Source organism: Stegodyphus dumicola, chromosome 3 (genome assembly GCF_044657685.1).
Source record: "Stegodyphus dumicola isolate Sdum_Otavi_A_Nest chromosome 3, ASM4465768v1".
NCBI lineage: Eukaryota > Metazoa > Arthropoda > Arachnida > Araneae > Eresidae > Stegodyphus > Stegodyphus dumicola.
Genome location: NC_140770.1, coordinates 57,101,352 through 57,120,163, shown reverse-complemented (window position 1 = coordinate 57,120,163; position 18,812 = coordinate 57,101,352). Strand labels below are relative to the sequence as shown.

General features: G+C 31.8%; 2 protein-coding genes and 1 non-coding gene across 4 annotated transcripts in view; 2 read left to right on the top strand and 1 right to left on the bottom strand.

The window, feature by feature from the left end:
• Positions 1-4,583, bottom strand: part of LOC118192220 (U11/U12 small nuclear ribonucleoprotein 48 kDa protein-like) — a 42,017-nt gene extending 37,434 nt beyond the window's left edge. The window contains exons 1-2 of one of the 2 annotated variants that reach the window (XM_085812923.1): positions 4,371-4,583; positions 751-861 (exon numbers count right to left, since the gene is read on the bottom strand). In XM_085812923.1, coding sequence (XP_085669049.1) covers positions 751-861; positions 4,371-4,496 — 237 coding nt within the window. In that variant the 5' untranslated portion in view covers positions 4,497-4,583. The remainder of the gene's footprint in view (positions 1-750; positions 862-4,370) is intronic. The other variant, XM_035363134.2, reaches the window with a different exon arrangement.
• A 434-nt stretch (positions 4,584-5,017) lies between these two features.
• The window catches only part of RpL11 (ribosomal protein L11), a 35,242-nt gene continuing 21,447 nt past the window's right edge, over positions 5,018-18,812 (top strand). The window contains exons 1-2 of the mRNA XM_035363133.2: positions 5,018-5,171; positions 6,377-6,493. Coding sequence (XP_035219024.1) covers positions 5,130-5,171; positions 6,377-6,493 — 159 coding nt within the window. The 5' untranslated portion in view covers positions 5,018-5,129. The remainder of the gene's footprint in view (positions 5,172-6,376; positions 6,494-18,812) is intronic.
• LOC118192222 (small nucleolar RNA snoR122) lies at positions 17,823-17,890 on the top strand. The gene has a single exon (XR_004758731.1). It is a non-coding gene; the product is annotated as a small nucleolar RNA snoR122 (small nucleolar RNA).

Genomic DNA, 18,812 nt, shown 5'->3' with positions numbered 1-18,812 from the left:
CTTTTTTTTTCTTTCTTTAATAATGTAAATATCACCTTAATGGACGGAAGGTAGTGAAAACAGATAATTATAAAAATTTAGCTCATAGAAGCTGCTTAAGTAAAAAAATTCCACAAACTCGGTATGCATGTACACAACAACCTATTTTCACTTAAAAAAACATCAGAGACTTGCACAAACTTGGCATTGTGCACTCCCTTTCTCCATGTACATACTGATCTATTTCTACTTAAAAAGTTAGAGGAGCAGCCAGTTCTACACTAGAACCAAATATATATATATATATATATAATCTCAATAAACTACATTTTAAATCAAACACTGAATAACTTAAAACTTTGCCACCACACAAAGCCAAAATAAGAAGTCAAAGAATTGCACAAACTCAGTGTCCGTGTACCGCCAAAAATCACGAAGGGACACCCGTAAATATATTTTTACTGATATTTAACATGCTCAGTGCATGATGCTAAGTTTGTGTAATTCTCTGACATTATTTCTGTAGCAAAAACAGATTGCTGTGTACATGGGAAGAACAATTGTAATGCATCAAATAATATATCATGTAAAATGTTTAGTGTATCATATAATCTTTACTTTTAGATTAAAATTTCTATTTTAAATTGCTCAAGTGTATTTTCATTTGATACATTGAAAATGTCTGCCAGCTTAAGAAATTATCAACTCGCCCACTGTAAATAACTTTTGCCAAATTTTCATATTGTGAATAAATATAAATAAAACACTTACCATTTCTTCTTTGGTATAACCCTCTTTTGTCCACGCACATATTTCTTCATGATGAGCAAGAGTTGATTCAGGGACCCAATGCCCAGGATCTTTAGTGCAAACAGATTTGAACTAAAAAAAGGTGCTACAATTTTAATTATGCACAACACATGATAAAAACAAGGATGACATTAGCTAGGTTTATAATAAAAACTACTTAATACCCATGATAATCTTGTTAACTATTTATTATAAATGAATCTGACTTTAAAATAATTAATTTAAGATCATTTGAAAGATATTTTTCAAAACAAATGAATATTTTCAAAGTAAAAAACTGTCTGTTTCTTTAAATACTAACTACAGACTGAAAAATGGGTTAATCTTTAGATTATGGTAACTTGGCGAAAATTTGGCGACCAACCCTGCTACAGCAACCTGCTAGTTTTTGTTTGGACGCCATTTTGTTTTCACAAAGTAAAGGCATGTTTTTTTTTTTTTTTTTTTTTTTTTTTTAAATCAACATTTTTTTTTTCCAACAATCTGCTAGCCGAATTACGCTTATGCTAGAACTTTTATGGTACAAAAGTGCTTAATCATGACGAAGATTAGGTGCGAAATTGTGAGAAAGTGCAGAATCGCAAACTGCTTGCCGCATTTTTAAGAATTGCGCACACATGGTAACCATGTACACGTCAATCTATTTTCACTTAAAAAACATCCCAGAATTGCACAAAAATGGCATTGCGCACACTCTTGACTTTATCCATGTACACTGCTAAAGTCCTAGTTAGTAACCTTTATCACCTAACCAAAATGTCGCCAAACTTTCTGTTACCATATTCCAAAGATTAGCCAAAATATGTTTTATTTTTTTCATTTACATAAAATTTGTGAAGAAAATTTCAATGAGCCAAAAGAACGGTGTAAAAGGTTTGTACAAAAATAAAGAAAGAAATATAAACATACTTTTCCTTCCGATTGCACACTCTAATTGTATATGAACTGTATAAACATAAAATTAAAAAAAAAAAAAAAAAAAATTACTACAACTCTAATATACACCCTAATTTCACCAAATGTGGCGATATGTGTTCTGCACTGGTTTTTGGCACGATTGTGTGTTCTATGGCAACCCTGTTGACGTTGAAAAATCTTTCGCTGGAGCTCGTTGGTTCGCCTCTGTGTCTGAGAAGATGGGAGGGAAAGATAAAATGGTAGTTGTTGAATTGAAGTTCGGCAAAAGGAAATATGATTCTGGCTATCCTGTTGAGGGGTAGTGGGTATTCGGAAGTGTGGAAAGAGGGTCTGGGAGATTATTTTTAATGGCAGTGCATAATAAAAGTAGGGATTTGTGATTTTATTTATTTGTGAATCATAGTATAAATTTTCTGGATAGTGTGTCTGACTGTCATGTAAATACGATAGTGATTATGTGGCGGCATGTTAAAGGCGGTATGAAATTTATATTTCTGCTATTCAAAAACGCATTAATTCATGGTAAGTGCATTTTATTTTATTCTTGTTCTTATTTTGTAGGATGTTATGTTCATTGGTTCTTTAGTATGAATTTCTGTCGTTATTGTTGTTTTTTTAAATTGTTGAAATTTATTTTAGTTTATTTTGTTGTTTAGAGTCTAGACTGTACAATTCGTAGATGTTTTTTAAAGTTTTAAAGTTTAAACAGGATGCTGTGTACATGGTATTCTTTGAAATTTATTGTTGTTATGTTAATTTATTAAAGCGAGGTGTGCGTAGTTTGTAGATTCGTTCGTTGCCTACATTGTGCAATTTGTAGATTTTTTTTTAAGTTAAAACATGTCGCTGTGTACATGGATTCTTGTCAAATATTTTTAGTTAGAAACTTTACGTTTTTGCTATCTAAATTTTTTGTTTTTATTTCGGATTTTTAGCTAAATTGTGTGTTCAAAACGTAGTTTTTGCATGTGCGAAAACCGCGTTTTTGGAGATATTTTAGGCTAAAAGTTCAAAATGTAGACAAAAAATTTAAATAGTAATATGGCAGCGTGAAGTTTCTCGCCAAAATATTTGGCGACTTGAGGGCGCATATCAGAGTAGTTCCAAAAAATTAAATAAATAAAAAAGTGTCTCCGAGGATTCAGCATATGAATGGAGAAACATTTTGCTTTTAACCTTTAACTACTGTGACTTAAATTGTCGCATAACTACTGTGAGCGGTCTCTCAGACCGCTTCTGCTAAAAACAAAATAAGATATTGTTTTACTTTTCTTATTTGAATAAATGTTATTTAATTTCATATATTTAACATTTTCATGAAGATATAAAGCAATTTTTATACTTAGAACAGTTCATCAAAATAAAATATGTACTATGGTAATAATTCCTTCGCTTACGTATCTGGATGGCAGACGTAAATTTTAAAATTCAGCTTTTCTAGTTTACATTAAAATTTGCCATAAGAATGCTTTAATAAGAATATAGAAAATTAATTTTTATTTTAAAAATTATAATTCGAGCTGCATTTTATACATACTTTTCTACTGCATTGTAGACACACTGGTTCTTTGCATTCTATACATATGTAAGCAGTTTTCCTTTTTTTTTTTTTTTTTTTTTTGCTCGGTGGACAAATATAGCACGTTCTTTTTTTATCTAATTTATCGTCTCCCATTGCAATGTTTCATTCATCATCATTTATTCCAAAAACTCTTCTTATTGTAAGTTTGAGTTCTTTAGAAGTTATCCTCCGTTTTGCATGAGAATGCACCAACTGAATTGCTAATGAAATCTTTTCGTTTCATTTTAGAAGCCAATGGGATAAGATTGAAATAATACGAATACATTTATTGCAAATGTATCCAAGTTTTTGAAGAATTGCCATAGGCCAACGTCGGGTTCTACGAGCAGTTGTATAGATTGAACGAAGAATAATATTGTGACTACGAGTTCGAACACCCTTGTTGACCACTTGAATAGACTATTTGAATTCATTTTTTCCAATAAAAAAATCTCTTGCAGAAGGAGAACATGGATTTTCATTTTCAACGGCAGATATTTCTGAATTTGTGTCATGTTTGCTCTCAATAATTTCATCATGGGAACTTTCATCAGAGAACTTAGACCAATTGTGAACTATTTATTAAAATTGGTCTTGGGTAAGATATATTGAACGTTTCCTGCACGCATTTGAAGCAATTTCAAGAATATTATAAAAAAATGAAATATGTAACAACAAAGAAAAGTGAACTTTATCAGCCGAAATTTGAATCGTATCTGCTGTGATCGGTCCCACAGACCGCTGAAGGGGTTCAATTTTAAAAAACTAAAAGAAGAACTAGAGCTAGCCAAATGCAACTTAATATGTGACCTTGGACAACTGTTTTAGGAAGGTACTAAGAATGGAAATAGCCATTAATTATTCTAAGAGGTGGAAGCATTTAATGGAAAATGTCGCGCGGTCTCACAGACCGCTCACAGCAGTTAAAAGATTAATCGAAGAATGTTTATATCAATATATTGAAATTCAAAACTGAACGAGCTATGCTTAACTTTACATCATTGTTATAACTTTTTTTATTTTGAAATCTTAGATTTCTGCTAAAAAGATCGTCAAATTTATATACTACAATTACCAATAAAAGTGTCATTAAAATACTAACTTCATCATTCAAAGATTCTTCGCACCAACCTAACTTATTTAGCACATCCACAGGAATTTCACCTTTATCTTTCAAAAAAATTTCCAATTCTTCTATTTGTTTAAGTCTTTCATCAATTTCCATCATTTAATAAAGTACTAGATTTCAGATACTTCAAAATACACACACAGAAAAAAAAGAACTGGGCACACAGAACAGACATATGTCTTGCTTCTACGTTTTTCTGCCCGCATGACGAAAAACCCTAGCTGCCCAAATATGATGTACTATTAAAGAGTTAAGCATTAACTGTATTTTTATAACAATTTTTCATTCATCTCACATTTACCATATTAGTGAACTATCATAGTAGTTAACTAAATTTAAAATTTAACTTTTTATTTCAAAATCATTCGAAGCGGGGAATAATTATAAATTTTTCAGTCAGTCTCGACGGAGATTGGATCCCGTGCTCATTTTGAAGTATTAGATTAAAATATAAATTTACTGTTAACTGAAAATATCTGCCCCTAATATTAATCAAAGAGGATAATTTCATGTGATTGTGACAGTTAAAGTGTAATGAACTATGTCTTTAGCGTTTCTAGGTAGTCTAATGAGCGAATTTTTATCGCTGATATTTAAATACTTTTCTATAAAAAATAATTACAATTTTTTTTAATTGATGTATATTCGATTTCGAAAAAAGTTTGCACTACAACTTCAACTCAGGATTTCTCTGAACAAGACGCAACGTGATTGTAAATACAGCTCGTCAAGATGGTGAAGACAGGAACGCGGAAACTTAAAATCCCGAAACCTGTAAGTGTTTAATCTTTCTTCATCGGTTAATCTTATGCAGTCATAATGAGTAAAATCAATTTTATTAAAACTGTTAAGAGTGGTACGTAGTTGTCCGATATTTATTTTCAAACTGCCCTCCCCTTTTATATTATATTTTTTAAGCTACGGGAGAACCCTGAAGTATATTTTTAAGTAAGGGGGGAATGTGAGGATGTTTTAATTTGTGTATGAATTATGGTTTTCAGATGATAAAGTATGCGAAAGTGTTTATGTATCTAAAATCATGCGTGTTGATATTGAATTTTTTAAAAATTTGTTATCGGTACGGTAACGAAATATTTATTTTTTATAGAAAGACAAATGAATATTTTGATGCTAAAAAGTAACACTGATAAACGTTTAATCTTTCAAATCTAAATGTTAAAATATTTCTGTAAGGTTAAGTAATTTATGTACTTGGGATCACAATGACTTAACGATGTATAATCATTGCTTAGTACTACTGTTTAAAATCGCATACTACTTTTGGGTTTCCTTGAACACGTGTCCAGTTTTGTGTATGAAAATGAATGGGTAAAAGTTTACAATTGGGTGCCCCTTGTTTTTTGGCGATTATTTTTTTATGATGCCAAGATCGGCACCAGGAAGGTACAATTTCTTGATGGTCGCTACACAAAACCAAAATAAGAGGTCAAAGAATTGCACAAACTCTGTGTCCATGTACACATCGATCTGTTTTCACTAAAAAAACATCCTAGATTTGCACAAACTAGGCATTGTGCACTGCCTTAAATTTGTGCATGTACACATAAATTTATTTTCATTTAAATGAAATTAGGAAGCTGAAACAGAGTTAAAACTATAATGGTAACCAGAAGTGAGGTTTCATTGTGAAAAATTTTTAAAAAATTGTCACTAATCGAAGGAGCACCCAATTCTACACTAGAGCCAAATGAATAATTAACATGTATTTTAAAATTCAATTATAATTGGTGGATGAATATTTACGATATTAGGTTTTTCCATTTTTATCTTTAATTTGAAATGCTGACTGTACCGTAAAATTAATGTTTTCGTGAAATTCTGATTTACCATCCTTAAGTTTGTATTCTCTTGAAGAATTACAACCAACTAATTTCAGGTAAAGAAATGCCATGCTTCTTTATTTATTAGACAAACTACCTTTACAAATAACTTATAATTTACTTCGTATTCTGTTATAGAAAGCAAATGCAGGGAAAGAAAAAGAAAATAATAGAATGCGGGAAGTCAGAATTCGGAAATTGTGTTTAAACATTTGTGTTGGTGAGTCCGGAGACAGATTGACAAGAGCTGCTAAAGTAAGTAACCTAATATCTCAAAATCTGAATAATCCCTAATTTTTTCTTAGTCTTTTAAGTTCATTTTGTGATTCTATAAAAATTGAAAGATAAAACAAATTTAAAACTTGAAAGCGTTTTGCGGGGCAAAGTGCAGAATCACCCACTCCTTTGTGCATTTCTCAAAATCGCTAATTTGAAAATAAATCAAAGAGTTGCACAAACTTGGTATCCATGTGCATATTGGCCTATTTTCACTTTAAAAAACATCAGAAACTTGCACAAACTTGGCATTGCATACTCCCTTGACTTTGTGCATATACACATTGATGTGCTGCATATAAGTGGGCGATTCTGAATCAACTTGAAAATAACAAGTCAAAGAATTCACAAACTGGGTATCCATGTACACATTGACCTATTTTCACTTTTAAAAAAATCTTGACAATTGCACGAACTTGGCATTGTGCACTCCCTTGACTTAGTCCATGTACACATCAATACGTGCCATGTAAGTGGACGATTCTGCACTTTACCAGAAAAAAAAAAAAAAAACCTGCAGTAGAGAAAATTTGTTCCTGTATAGTAGAAGTGAATATATATACAAGGTGTCTGAAAAATATGTGATACTTATTTAACTCTTCAGTTATCCAAATGTTTTTACTCTAAAATCTTAAAATTCTTGAGAATACAATGAAAAAAGGTGTTTGAATAATTTGGTATGTTTTGAGATGCATATATATATATATATATATACACAAGGTATGCTGTAAATGTTGTGACAAACTTCTAGGAAAGGTAGAGCACATCATAAGGATTAAAAATTGTTTAGGAACCCATAAACCTGGAAATGTCAGAGGAAAGTGGTAGAAGATGGGAAAAGAAAACGAGTGTGGTTAATTTGAAACATTTATTGGATGTGAATACAAATAGTGTATGCAAACTTGAATGTGACAACAGATGCTCGAAGTTTGCACCATCAGACCCAAAACATGCCTGACACTAATGAACCGTTGATTGCCGGACATGTTCAAACATATGAGGACTTTGTAGCAGCTGGGCAGGCAAGTCTTGCCACAAGACGATGTGATACAGAAAATTTGGTGGCTCTTCGTAAGCAGCTGCTGACCAAACCCGCCCAGGCGTTAACTTGTTGTTGTGCCTCGCACCATGGGGATTTTATTGAGCCCACAAATGCTGTTTGTGGTGATTGAATACAGTATACCTATTACATATGGCCTCATCTGTGAATAATACATTAGCTGAGAAATTAACATCGCTGGTATTTTCTTGCAGAAACCACTGTGAAATGCACACATTCTGAATGGTTATCGGGGAGCACTAACTGAACCCTTTGGAGACAAAAGGCATGGAAGGACTCTGCGTCCAAGACACTGGTAACAAGACTTTCTTAATTGAGATGCAATGGCACGTATGCTGATCCTTGGATTACACTCCACCGTATCCAACACACTTTCTTCCATAAAGCCCCAGTCACATTATGTTTCGGCAACGTGGGACTTGATGTCGAAAGGGACAATTCGAAGAAACCCGCGTAGCTAGGTTACCATTTTCACTTACTACAAAGACTTGAATGCCAAATAGTAATCGATTATGGCTCAGACTGGGATGATGTGATGCTTTAGCGGCAGAACTTTCGTGTGATTGGTTGTCTCGGGGAAAGTGCAGAATCGCCCACTGCTTGGCGCGTTTTTCGAAATCGCCAACTTGGCACACTCTCGCATCTTGTCTCCTGTATTTGTAACCCCTCCAGAAGACACTATGTAAGGCGCAACATTTACAATGGTGAACAGGTAAAATAAAAGCTGAAGCAAAATTTTGAAAACTGAAAATCCTTTAAAAACTGCATAATAATTTTAAAAAACAAACTTGGTTAAGAAAACATAGTAAGCTTAAAAAACTTAAAATCGTTACAAAACCGTAAAGAATTAAAATTTATTCACCTATAAAAAAAGTTGGGAAAAGTGCAGAATCGCCCACTGCTTGATGCATTTTTAAGAATTTTACAAACTCGGTATCCATGTACACATCGACCTACTTTCACTTAACATCCCAGAATTGCATAAAAATGGCATTGTGCACTCCTTTGACTTTATCCATGTACACATTTACCTATTTTCACTTAAAAAGTCAAAGAAAATTGGCAAAAATCCAATTCTTTTTACTCTTGAAAAAGCGCCAAACAAATAAGTGGGAAATTTTTAAAACTGGAAATCCTTTGGAAAAAAACCTAATATAACTTTTAAAACTAAAATCATTTCAAAAACATAGTAAAGAACATAAAATCCTTATAAAAACCCTGAAAAATTAATACTTTCACTTCCAAAAAATTTTAAAATATGAAAATCTAGTCCTTACAAAAACAATTTGAAAAACTAAGAATCGTTTTGAAAACATAGTAAGTTTCAAACACTTAAAATTGTTACAAAACACTGAAAAATTAAAATACTTTCACTTACCTGAAAAGGGGTAATCCACTCCTCTCAGCCGATGAACAAATTCTCAAAATGTTCTTGAATTATTGTTTAAAATAACTGCATTTCTTCCGTCTATTATCGTCTACACCAATCAGAAATTCTAAATTTTAAAATACATACTGAAAATTTGAATTTTGCACTGGAAAAATTCACAATTTAAAATTCATACTACGCATGTATGAGAAAATGCTCTCAAATTCGCCTTACAAAATGGCAAAATTGACTTGGGCATTTCCGTAGCTAGGTGGGGCTCTTTTTTTCTAGGAATTCGCTCACTTAAACCAGTGCTACCAGAATCTGATTTCTCAGAAAAGTCCCATCTTGCAAGGACTGTAGCTGAATGTGATAACCTCAATAGTGGCCTGCCCTCACTTGTCCTGCCACTACGGTCACACAAATTTTGATGCAGACATGCAAACTGTTGGGGAAGCATTCTCGATAAATGCATGCAGTGGCTTGTCCATTAATCTCGGCTATTCTATGCGCTAAGTGCATGTCTGCAAGCTCTTCATTCACAAAGCGTTCCATTATCTTCATATGGTACCTACTGGTTGCTTGAATGAGGCAATCCTCACTTTCCACTAGCACTCTCCTGTACAACACCCCCTGGCAGCATACAGTGGTGTTTCTGAGCATGTGTTCCTATAGCAATTCTTAATCCATGTGATGTACCCTACCTCTCCCAGAATATGATTAATTAAAGATGTTGCAGAAAATCTTAAAAATGTATGTTTGCTGGCTGGATAATTTAGAATCCTAGACAAGCTATTTAGTATTAAGGGTTGTAGAGGTGGTATTTTAAAAGGGTAACATAGTATTTTCCTTATCTTTCATTACCTGCCGAGTTTTACTTTGAGTGTGATCTTTAGAGTAATTTATTTTTGTTTTGTTTCAAGGCCATTTTTTTCATCTGCTGAGAATCTTAGATGAAGCCTAATCCTTCATTTTAATGGAGATAAAATGCAATAATGTAAACACACTTGGAGTTTCAATCTCTAAAGAGTGCAGTCAATTAAGGAATTTGTTTATGAATGCTATTTTTTGCCTGTAGGAAAATGAATTAATTGGTACTTGTTTTCTGCAACAGCCTTGGTGAGAATGTTAATTTGATGGGTTTTTTTTTTCCTGTACTGGCAAGAAGCCAAATTTTATGGTTACGGATTTGAATATATGCATTTCTTCTTGCATCGCTTTCAAAATACAGCAATTTTTTGTTCATGCTTCTTTACCTGAAGAAAATTTTTGCTTTTTAAAATATAGCAGTTTTTCAACATTACCAATCTGCACATATCCATTTCATCTACCCTCAACTTTAAAGTACAGTACAAAGTCTTTAATCCAGACTTGGAACATCGGCGATTCTAGATTATAGATCATCAATTTAAATCTGGTAAGATGGCATGCAGAAATTATAAAATTAAAAATATGAAACTGTATTTTATGAAATAAAGAGCAATTATGATCAAAAGGGTATCGAAATTTACAAAAAAAAGGGGGGCTTAATATTTATTTCTTAAGTTTATTAAACATTTCTTTCATTGTAAGTTGTTTAAGTTGCTTCGTTTTATGTGCTAATACTTTCTCTTTAATTCTATAAACAGACAAAATTTCTTGTTCGGTTCAGTTTCTGCGCATGCATAGAAAGTTTGTAGCTTTGAGGTCCGGGTTATAGATCATTCCGGTACTTAGTACTGTGTAACATTTTTCATATGTGCTCGTAATTAGCATTCCTTCGGCTAGCGAAAATGTCTGCTATTGAATTATACCAGGTTTTTATTGCAAATGTTTATCTATTTTGAATTTGCTCTCAACCGCAAAGGAAGCTGTAGTTTTTAACAGTAAAAATTTACTGTATCCAAAGAAAGTGGTATGCAATTATATAACAGGAAAAAAATTGGAATTGCAAAGTTAGCAGCATGTCATATTTAAAAAATGTAACGCTTGTGGAGATCAGGAAAATTGTAAAATAAAAGACGGTGTATAGATAGATCATCATCACCTGGAATCCTGTCTGGCAGAGTTCATATTCAGGCCCCCAAGGTTGGCCATGATAATGTATTTGAGGTATTAGTAGCAAATTGCTGACCTGTGGCCACCAGAAAAAGTGGGTTTTCCTGTATGTATGTTATTTTCTTATAAATTGCTAACAAATTTAAATGATTAAGACAAATTTAATAAAATTTAAATGCTCTAAAATTATGATTTTGCTCAATAATAAGCATAATGTGCTTTGAAAAGCCTTTATATTGACACAAGTGCTGTTGTGATAAACCAGTTAGATTGTTAACTGTCTGTTCTTACTAGTGAAGAAATGTTTCAAATCAATATTCTGGCCAAGGTTGTTGCAAAAAATGAGTACCAGTTAACCACAAATGATTATTAATTAGAACTTTACAATAATATTTGGTAAAAGTTTACAATTGGGTGCCCCTTGTTTTTTATCTATTCTTTTTTGACGCCAAATTCAGTGTCAGGAAGGCGCGATTTCAAGATGGCCGCTACACAAAACCAAAATAAGAAGTCGAAGAATTGCACAAACTCTGTGTCCATGTACACATTGATCTGTTTCACTTTAAAAAAAAAAAATCACAGAATTGCACAAACTAGGCATTGTGCACTGCCTTAAATTTGTCCATGTACACATCAATCTATTTTCATTTAAAAAAATAAGGAAGCTAAAACAAAGTTAAAACTATCATGGTAACCAGAAATGAGGTTTCATCACCAAAATTAAAAAAAAATTGTTGCTAATCAAAGGGGCACCCAATTCTACACTAGAGCCCAATATTTTGTCCACAAGTTTGTATTTGGTCCATATCAACAAAAAGAGTAAAATAATACGAGGGTTGGAACTTTAATAGTTGCAACTATTTATTTACAAGGAATACAAAAGTGATTCATGTCACCATGTTTTACAGTCCTTCAATATAGTCACCAGCATTGTGTACGACCCATTTCCAACTATGTGGAAGTTGCAGAATACCTGTAGCAGCGCCTGTTTTGTTGATGGTTTGAATGGACCGGTCTACTGCCGCAAGAATCTCGGGAACAGTGTGAAAGCGCGTGCCACAAAGAGGTTCCTTCATCTTAGAAATTAAGTCATAGTATATAATAAGGATGCGAATGTTTCTTCTATAAAAGTATTAAGTTATTCTCTTTAGGTGCATCTTTAATTTTTTCTTTATCACAAAGCACCCCTTTGCTCGGCACATTCTGTGTTTCACCTTTTTGAAGTTTAATTTCTTTATGTTGAGCTCCTTTTTATGATTTTCTACATTTTCATTGTTACTTCGTAGCCTCGACACACAATATCAAAGATAAGTCTTAAGTGTGTTACCCTGCAGCCCCATAATTTTCAGGGAGAGTTCCTGGTTCTGTAAGTCTGTGATCTGTTCCCAAACTGTTTGCCTACAGGCTTTCTCAAGCTATTTTATGCTGTTTGTGAAATACATCTCAATTTTGTACGTGTTACAGAGATTTAAATATGTTAATTATTTTGATGTAATACAATATGAATAATGTACTAGAAAAACTATAAATTGAGCTAATTTATAGTATGCTCTTCAAAGATTTGACGTCTATTTGATTAACTATTCGTATATTTAAAAAAACTCAGTGTGCTGGTTTACAAATTTTTACGCTGAGAATAATTGCTTGGCTGGGAAAACAAATGCAAACATCTCTTTTTGCAGTTAAAATTTAAAAGCAAAGAGAGAACCTAATTGGCTGGAGCTATTATCCATGATGAAAATGAATCTAGTAATTTTTTTAGTGCAAAGATGTATTTTAGTTTCAAAGAAAAATTTACTAGACTAGGTTGCCCTTGTTTATTCTGAAATTTTGTCAATTTTAGTTTTCATAAATTTGTTTATTTTTGATTTAAATTAGTTATTTGATGATTAATTAAAAATATTTAAATTATTTCGAATAAATGTCGGTCTAAGATATTATTTAGCTGCCGAAATGTTTGGATTATCAAGTGAAACCAACAAAATTATTTTGTTTACCAAAACTTTATATTTCATATAGAAAACAAGTTTGAATTTTTTGCATTATTATTGCTTATGTTTATTTGGATTCATATTTAGTAAGAGAAACATAAAATTTAGCCAAAATATTTTTCTATTTTGTTAATAAAAGATATTCATTTTGCTTAAAAGGAAAATCTGTCTGCTGTTTTCAGAACATGCAGTTTGAGGGCACTGCTGTAAATCACCTGCTGCCAGGAATTGTTAATGAGATTTAAGCAATGGAAAATATTAAAATATTCTGCAATCACATGGCACGGGCTATTTCAAAAGAACTTTGAAAATCGTATGTTGTTGACTTTGTCGACATACATGTTTGTAACACATATATTTGTCATCCGAGGCATTATTTTTAGTCATCTAAGAACAGTTTTAATACTTTTCATAGAAATGTTATATTTATTTTATTGTTCCATTTCCTCTTGGTTTCCAAGAAGAAATGCAGTTTATTAAAAAAAAATTTTTTTTCCCTTTAAGAAGGTGAATTGGATTTTTTCATTCACACAGCCAAATGTTTTTACTCATTTATAAAAGGCTACTGCATTTCATCTTTGGTACTATTCGGTTTCGAGGGCCGTAAAAAAATTGCAGCGAAAATGTATGCGCGAAAGCGCCAAATCTAGCAAACACGCCCATTTATTTACCAGCGTGCCAAATCTCGCGTACGAGCTGATTTCAGATTGCGTAAGTTTATATAGTTCTGTATTTCTTAAGACGCCATTGAAATACTAGTTTAATTTTTAATTCCTTTTTTGATATCCTATGGATCTAACAATTTAGGAATTGCCTATGATGAAAAGTCTGCGATAGAATTTTGGGTAAAGTGCAGAATCACCCACTGCTTGACGCGTTTTTAAGAATTGCACATACTCGGTATCCATGTACACATCGACTTATTTTCACTTAAAAAAAAAATCCCAGAATTGCACAAAAATGGCACCGTGCACACCTTTGACTTTATCTATGTACACATCGACCTATTGTCACTTAAAAAGTAAAAGAAAATTGACAAAATTCCAATTGTTTTTACCCTTGTAAAAAGCGGCAAAGAAATAAGCAGGCGATTCTGCACTTTACCGAAAGTGTTTTCAAAGAAAAGGCGTCATTCATCATGGAAAATTATGTTTGAACAACCAACGAGATGACATTATGCTTTAGCGATAACTCGGTAGCGAAATATTATATGAAATTAACTTTTCATCTAAATTAAAACATCAATATTTAGATAGATATTTACTATTATACTTCCTTTCTCGCGTTAGGGTTGCCGCAATTACTTTTGGCAGCACTGGCATCAACAATAGTTTGGCGATTTTTTACGGCCCTCGAAACCGAATAGTACCTCATCTTCTAGCATTAATTTCTAGGTTTTTAGTCTTAGTAAGTTTTTTGAATTTTATCCTGCTAACACTTGATCATCTAAATAACTATTTAGAATGAGATATACGGCAGGTATAGAACCTCGTACAGCAGATTTTTATAATCTGTATGTTCCGTAGTTCTCAGACATTTTCTTAGAAAAGTAAATTGCATTCCTTTTATTTTACTTGCTCCTTTCATTCCTGTTTACACTTTAGTGTCATACCTATGAAATAAGTTTTAATTTAAAAGTGTTTTATGAACAGAATACTAGTGATTTGTCTTCCATCTGGAATACAGATTTATAGATGCTGTAGTGAAAAAATTATCCCATTTGCATTAAATGAGTCTGGCTCGTAATTCCGCAATTTCAAACTATTTATTGGTGGAATCTTTACAGTTTATAAACTGATTTACATAAGATTGCATGTTGAGAATAATTAAGAATTTCTTTATTGTTCTGTTCTTTGTATATATCAGGTGTAACATATATATGGTGTGTGTGTTTTTGGACATTAATGATTAGCAGAAATTTAACCTTGACATTGATTGTAAATTAAAAGCGCATTTTACTCCATGTGTTAAACAGATTAGAAGGAAGATAAGTGATTTTAAAGTTTCATATCACTCAGTTTAAAAAGTTCTGTTCTTCTAAATAAATAAATTGTTTAATGTAGAACGGTTTTATGTTATTCTCTTAATCATAAACTTGAATGCTGTTTTAAAATACCTTTTAGAACTACTCAGCTTAGATTTTTTTTTTTTTTTTTCCCCAATATTCTGCACATAACATAAGAAAATTAAAGCAGTTAAATTTGCCTATAAACACATTTCTCAAAATCACATCTTTGATAGAATATGCTGAGAGCATATAATATATTGAAATGAGCATTTGTAAGAACATGCGTGCAGTCTGCGTATCAGAAGAAAAGCTATCGCCAACAAATCTGTAGCTTTCTGTTGCCATAGAAACAAGCCTTAACTCAATTCCTATAGGTGTCGTGAATTACTTTTCAGTTTGCCATCTTGTCACATTTAATGAAGGATTTGCAGTATTTATTTTTTATTTTAATTTCAAGTAAAATGCTTGTTAATCTTTTGTTATAACATCAAATCTCCGAAACTGAATGTTCAGTACTGTAGTTAAAGCTTTTGCCACCTGGGGCAGTGACTGAATTTTCCACCCCTCTTGATATAGAGATAACTAAAATTGTGTCAGAATAACTATTAGGGAAATAAATTTAAAGTTTATTTTTGAAGAAAAGTTTTATATCCAACATTTTAATATAGTTATTATGTTGCTTAATTTTTGTTTGCTAAACCATCAATGAAATCTTAGAGTCTACTTGATTATCCCAGTTGTTATTAATTAAGATAGTATTGACACATTTCTCAAGTGAAAAATTTTTCTTTCAGAATTTTATGTTAATTTTTTTTAATTATGACTAAAACTTTCATCATTAAATTTATATTCAATCATTTGTAAATAAAAGTATTTACATACGATATTCTCAATAAATAACTTTTTGCAAACATTACTTTTCCCATACCTTTTGACTAAATCAAAAGCTGGTCATTTTAATGGGGAAAGGGAGCAGGGAAGTTCAGTTAATCACATCTACTCTTATCAAACCCATTACTAAGCTTGATTCCCATTTACAGATTTTTAAAGACATTGCAATAGCAAGTAATATAAAATATTGAAATCGGAACAAAGTTAAGGTTTTTAAATTATTCAGTTACCTATTATAGTATATTTAAAACATGCATTAAGAGAAATATTTCTACAAAATTTGAATTTTATAACTAATTAGCTTTTTTGCATTAACAATTTTGTATTAATATTTATGGAACTTTTTAATTTTTATTAAAAATTCACTTTTATGCAAAGCATACCATGGCTTGTGAGTCTCCCAAAACACAATAATGAGAGATAAAACAGTCATACATACTTTATTCATAAAGGGAATTCACCTCTGTCAAAGGCTCATTCCCCCCTTTTTTTGTAGTCTTTCATTTATACTGTGGTAAATAAAATATTGAATATAGGAATGTCCATAAAGTTCTCAGTAGCCACAATTTGAATATTTCATTTCTATAGTCTTCATTGAAAGGTTTGGTTTATCTGATGATGGGAAAACATACAAGAGCTATTCGCTAAAGAAGAGGACATTTGACTTTCTAAGGAAACATACTTGTAATAACATTTTCTCTATTGGTCATAGAGGTTAGGAGGGAGCTACACAGCATGATGCTAATTTTCTTTTATAATGTTGTCAGTTTTTTAGGATGGTTGCATTCTATCAATTTTAAAAGTTCCCCTTTTGAAATTTGGGATCACAGTACCTTCCTCATCAGTCAGTTTACCACTGTGTGCTTTGTAGCATATATTTTAGAGGAGTCGGATCTTCAATTTTCGTGTAATACTGAGCATTGTCCATGCGTATCATATTTTGGAGTCGTCCATTTGGAAGAAGCCTTTAAAATACTCATTTTTTCATAGTTTTCTGACCTATGGTAATCCTTGCTTAGAGCTTATGTTTTGTATACATTTGAGCATCTGGAACAAATCCTGTGGAGCCAGCATGGCCAACAGTCAGTTTTATTTAATATTCATTTTTCACTCAGAGATATATACAGTCAAAAGTCGTTAATCCGGACTCGTCGGGACTTCGGCGATTCCGGATTATAGATCATCAGTTTAAATCTCGTAAGATGGCATGCAGAAATTCTAAAATTAAAAATATGAAACCGTAATTTATGAAATAAAGAACAATTATGATCTAAAGGGTATCAAAATTTAACCTCTCTGTCACATTCTTCATGTCTTTATCCATTTTTTGGAGCAATTCCACTTTTTATTTGTTGGACATCGAAACATACTTTTGTTTTGTAGATACTTTGGAAGTTCCAGCATCGGAAATTCTATTTGACATAATCGAAATTTCAAGTTTACTTTTATAAAATTGCTCTTACAGTCTGCAAAAAATAATAAGCGGGATCCAATTCGAAGATTAAGGAACAACGCAATCATTAACATTAACTGAAATAGATAATTAGATAATTTTAGCTTACACCGTCCGTTATACATTAAACGCGCAGGCGAAAACGTATTCTGCACTTGGTGCACACGCATATGTGCAGTAGTCATGGTCTTACGCGCACGCGTAAAACGCGTGTGCGCATGTGCCGAAAGTTATAAGCTTTGAGGTCCGGATTATAGATCATTCCAGATTATGGGTGTCCGAATTAACGACTTTTGACTGTACTATAAAAATGTGATGCTTTTATCAGATCCACATGCTCCCATAATTATTTAAAATGTATTAGCTTTTGAAAATTATAATATCCAAGTTAATGTATGAGGATTAAAACTAATGTTGGGTTAAAATTTGTTATTTTTTTAGTTTAAAAATAAAAACGTCAATTTATTGAGTATACTTTTTTTTTATAACAGTGACAAATTGCCAATGATGTGACTAGACACCTCTTGTCTGAATTTTATTGTTGAAAATAATTGCATTTCTGAGGCATTTTCTTACTTGGTACTGTATCTGTATGGGTTTTTAATTATGTGTTTCTATTTAGTATAATAATTACAAGAGGGTTTAATTTTGGAATATAAACATTCACAAAATCTTTTATCTGTTTCAGATATTTACAGATAAAAGTAAAAATACTGAAAAAAAACTTTATCTTGTAATTTTTTTAAAAATTTAAAATACAATGGAATAATTAAAATTTTAAAAAAATTAATTGTTCCTATGAAAATTTGCCAAAATATATGAAAATACCCATACCTCTTGTTTGCATTGATTTTTGAGGCAGTTTAAAAATCTAAATTTATACTTTACAAGTTTGCTTGTCTTTTATGCATTTGATTTCTTTTATTACTTCCTTGTGCAAAGTAAAAAGGAAGTATTGTAGTCTCAAAAAATTTCGGGTACCATATTTCAATGAAAATATCCATTTTGATTTTATCAAGTGTAATTATGTGACGTGATTATTTGGTGTACATAATTTTTCCGTTAAAAGACTCACAAAAAAGTCAAAGGCAGAAATTGGATATATTTCTTTGTAAATTTTCATTCCTGGAAGCCAATTACTGCAACAGATGCCAATATACTTTTATAGACATCATCTGATTACTCCTCTTACACCATGCGACTTAAGAGCTATCCCAGATGAATGGGTAAAAGCTGAATGTGGTTTGACTTCATAGAACCCATCTTTATTCACTGCATCATAAATTAAAATAAATCTGCACTTGGAAATAGGCCTTTAAGATATAAAAATTACAAACATCCAGCTGGTCACTGGATGAGAAGCGTAATGCAAATTGAACAAATTATAGTTGAGAAAAGAATTTTTCACCACTTTTCATTGAAAATGGTGAATATATTTCAATCCTATTATGAATTCAGTAATTTAGAATTATTAAATTCCTTATGTAAA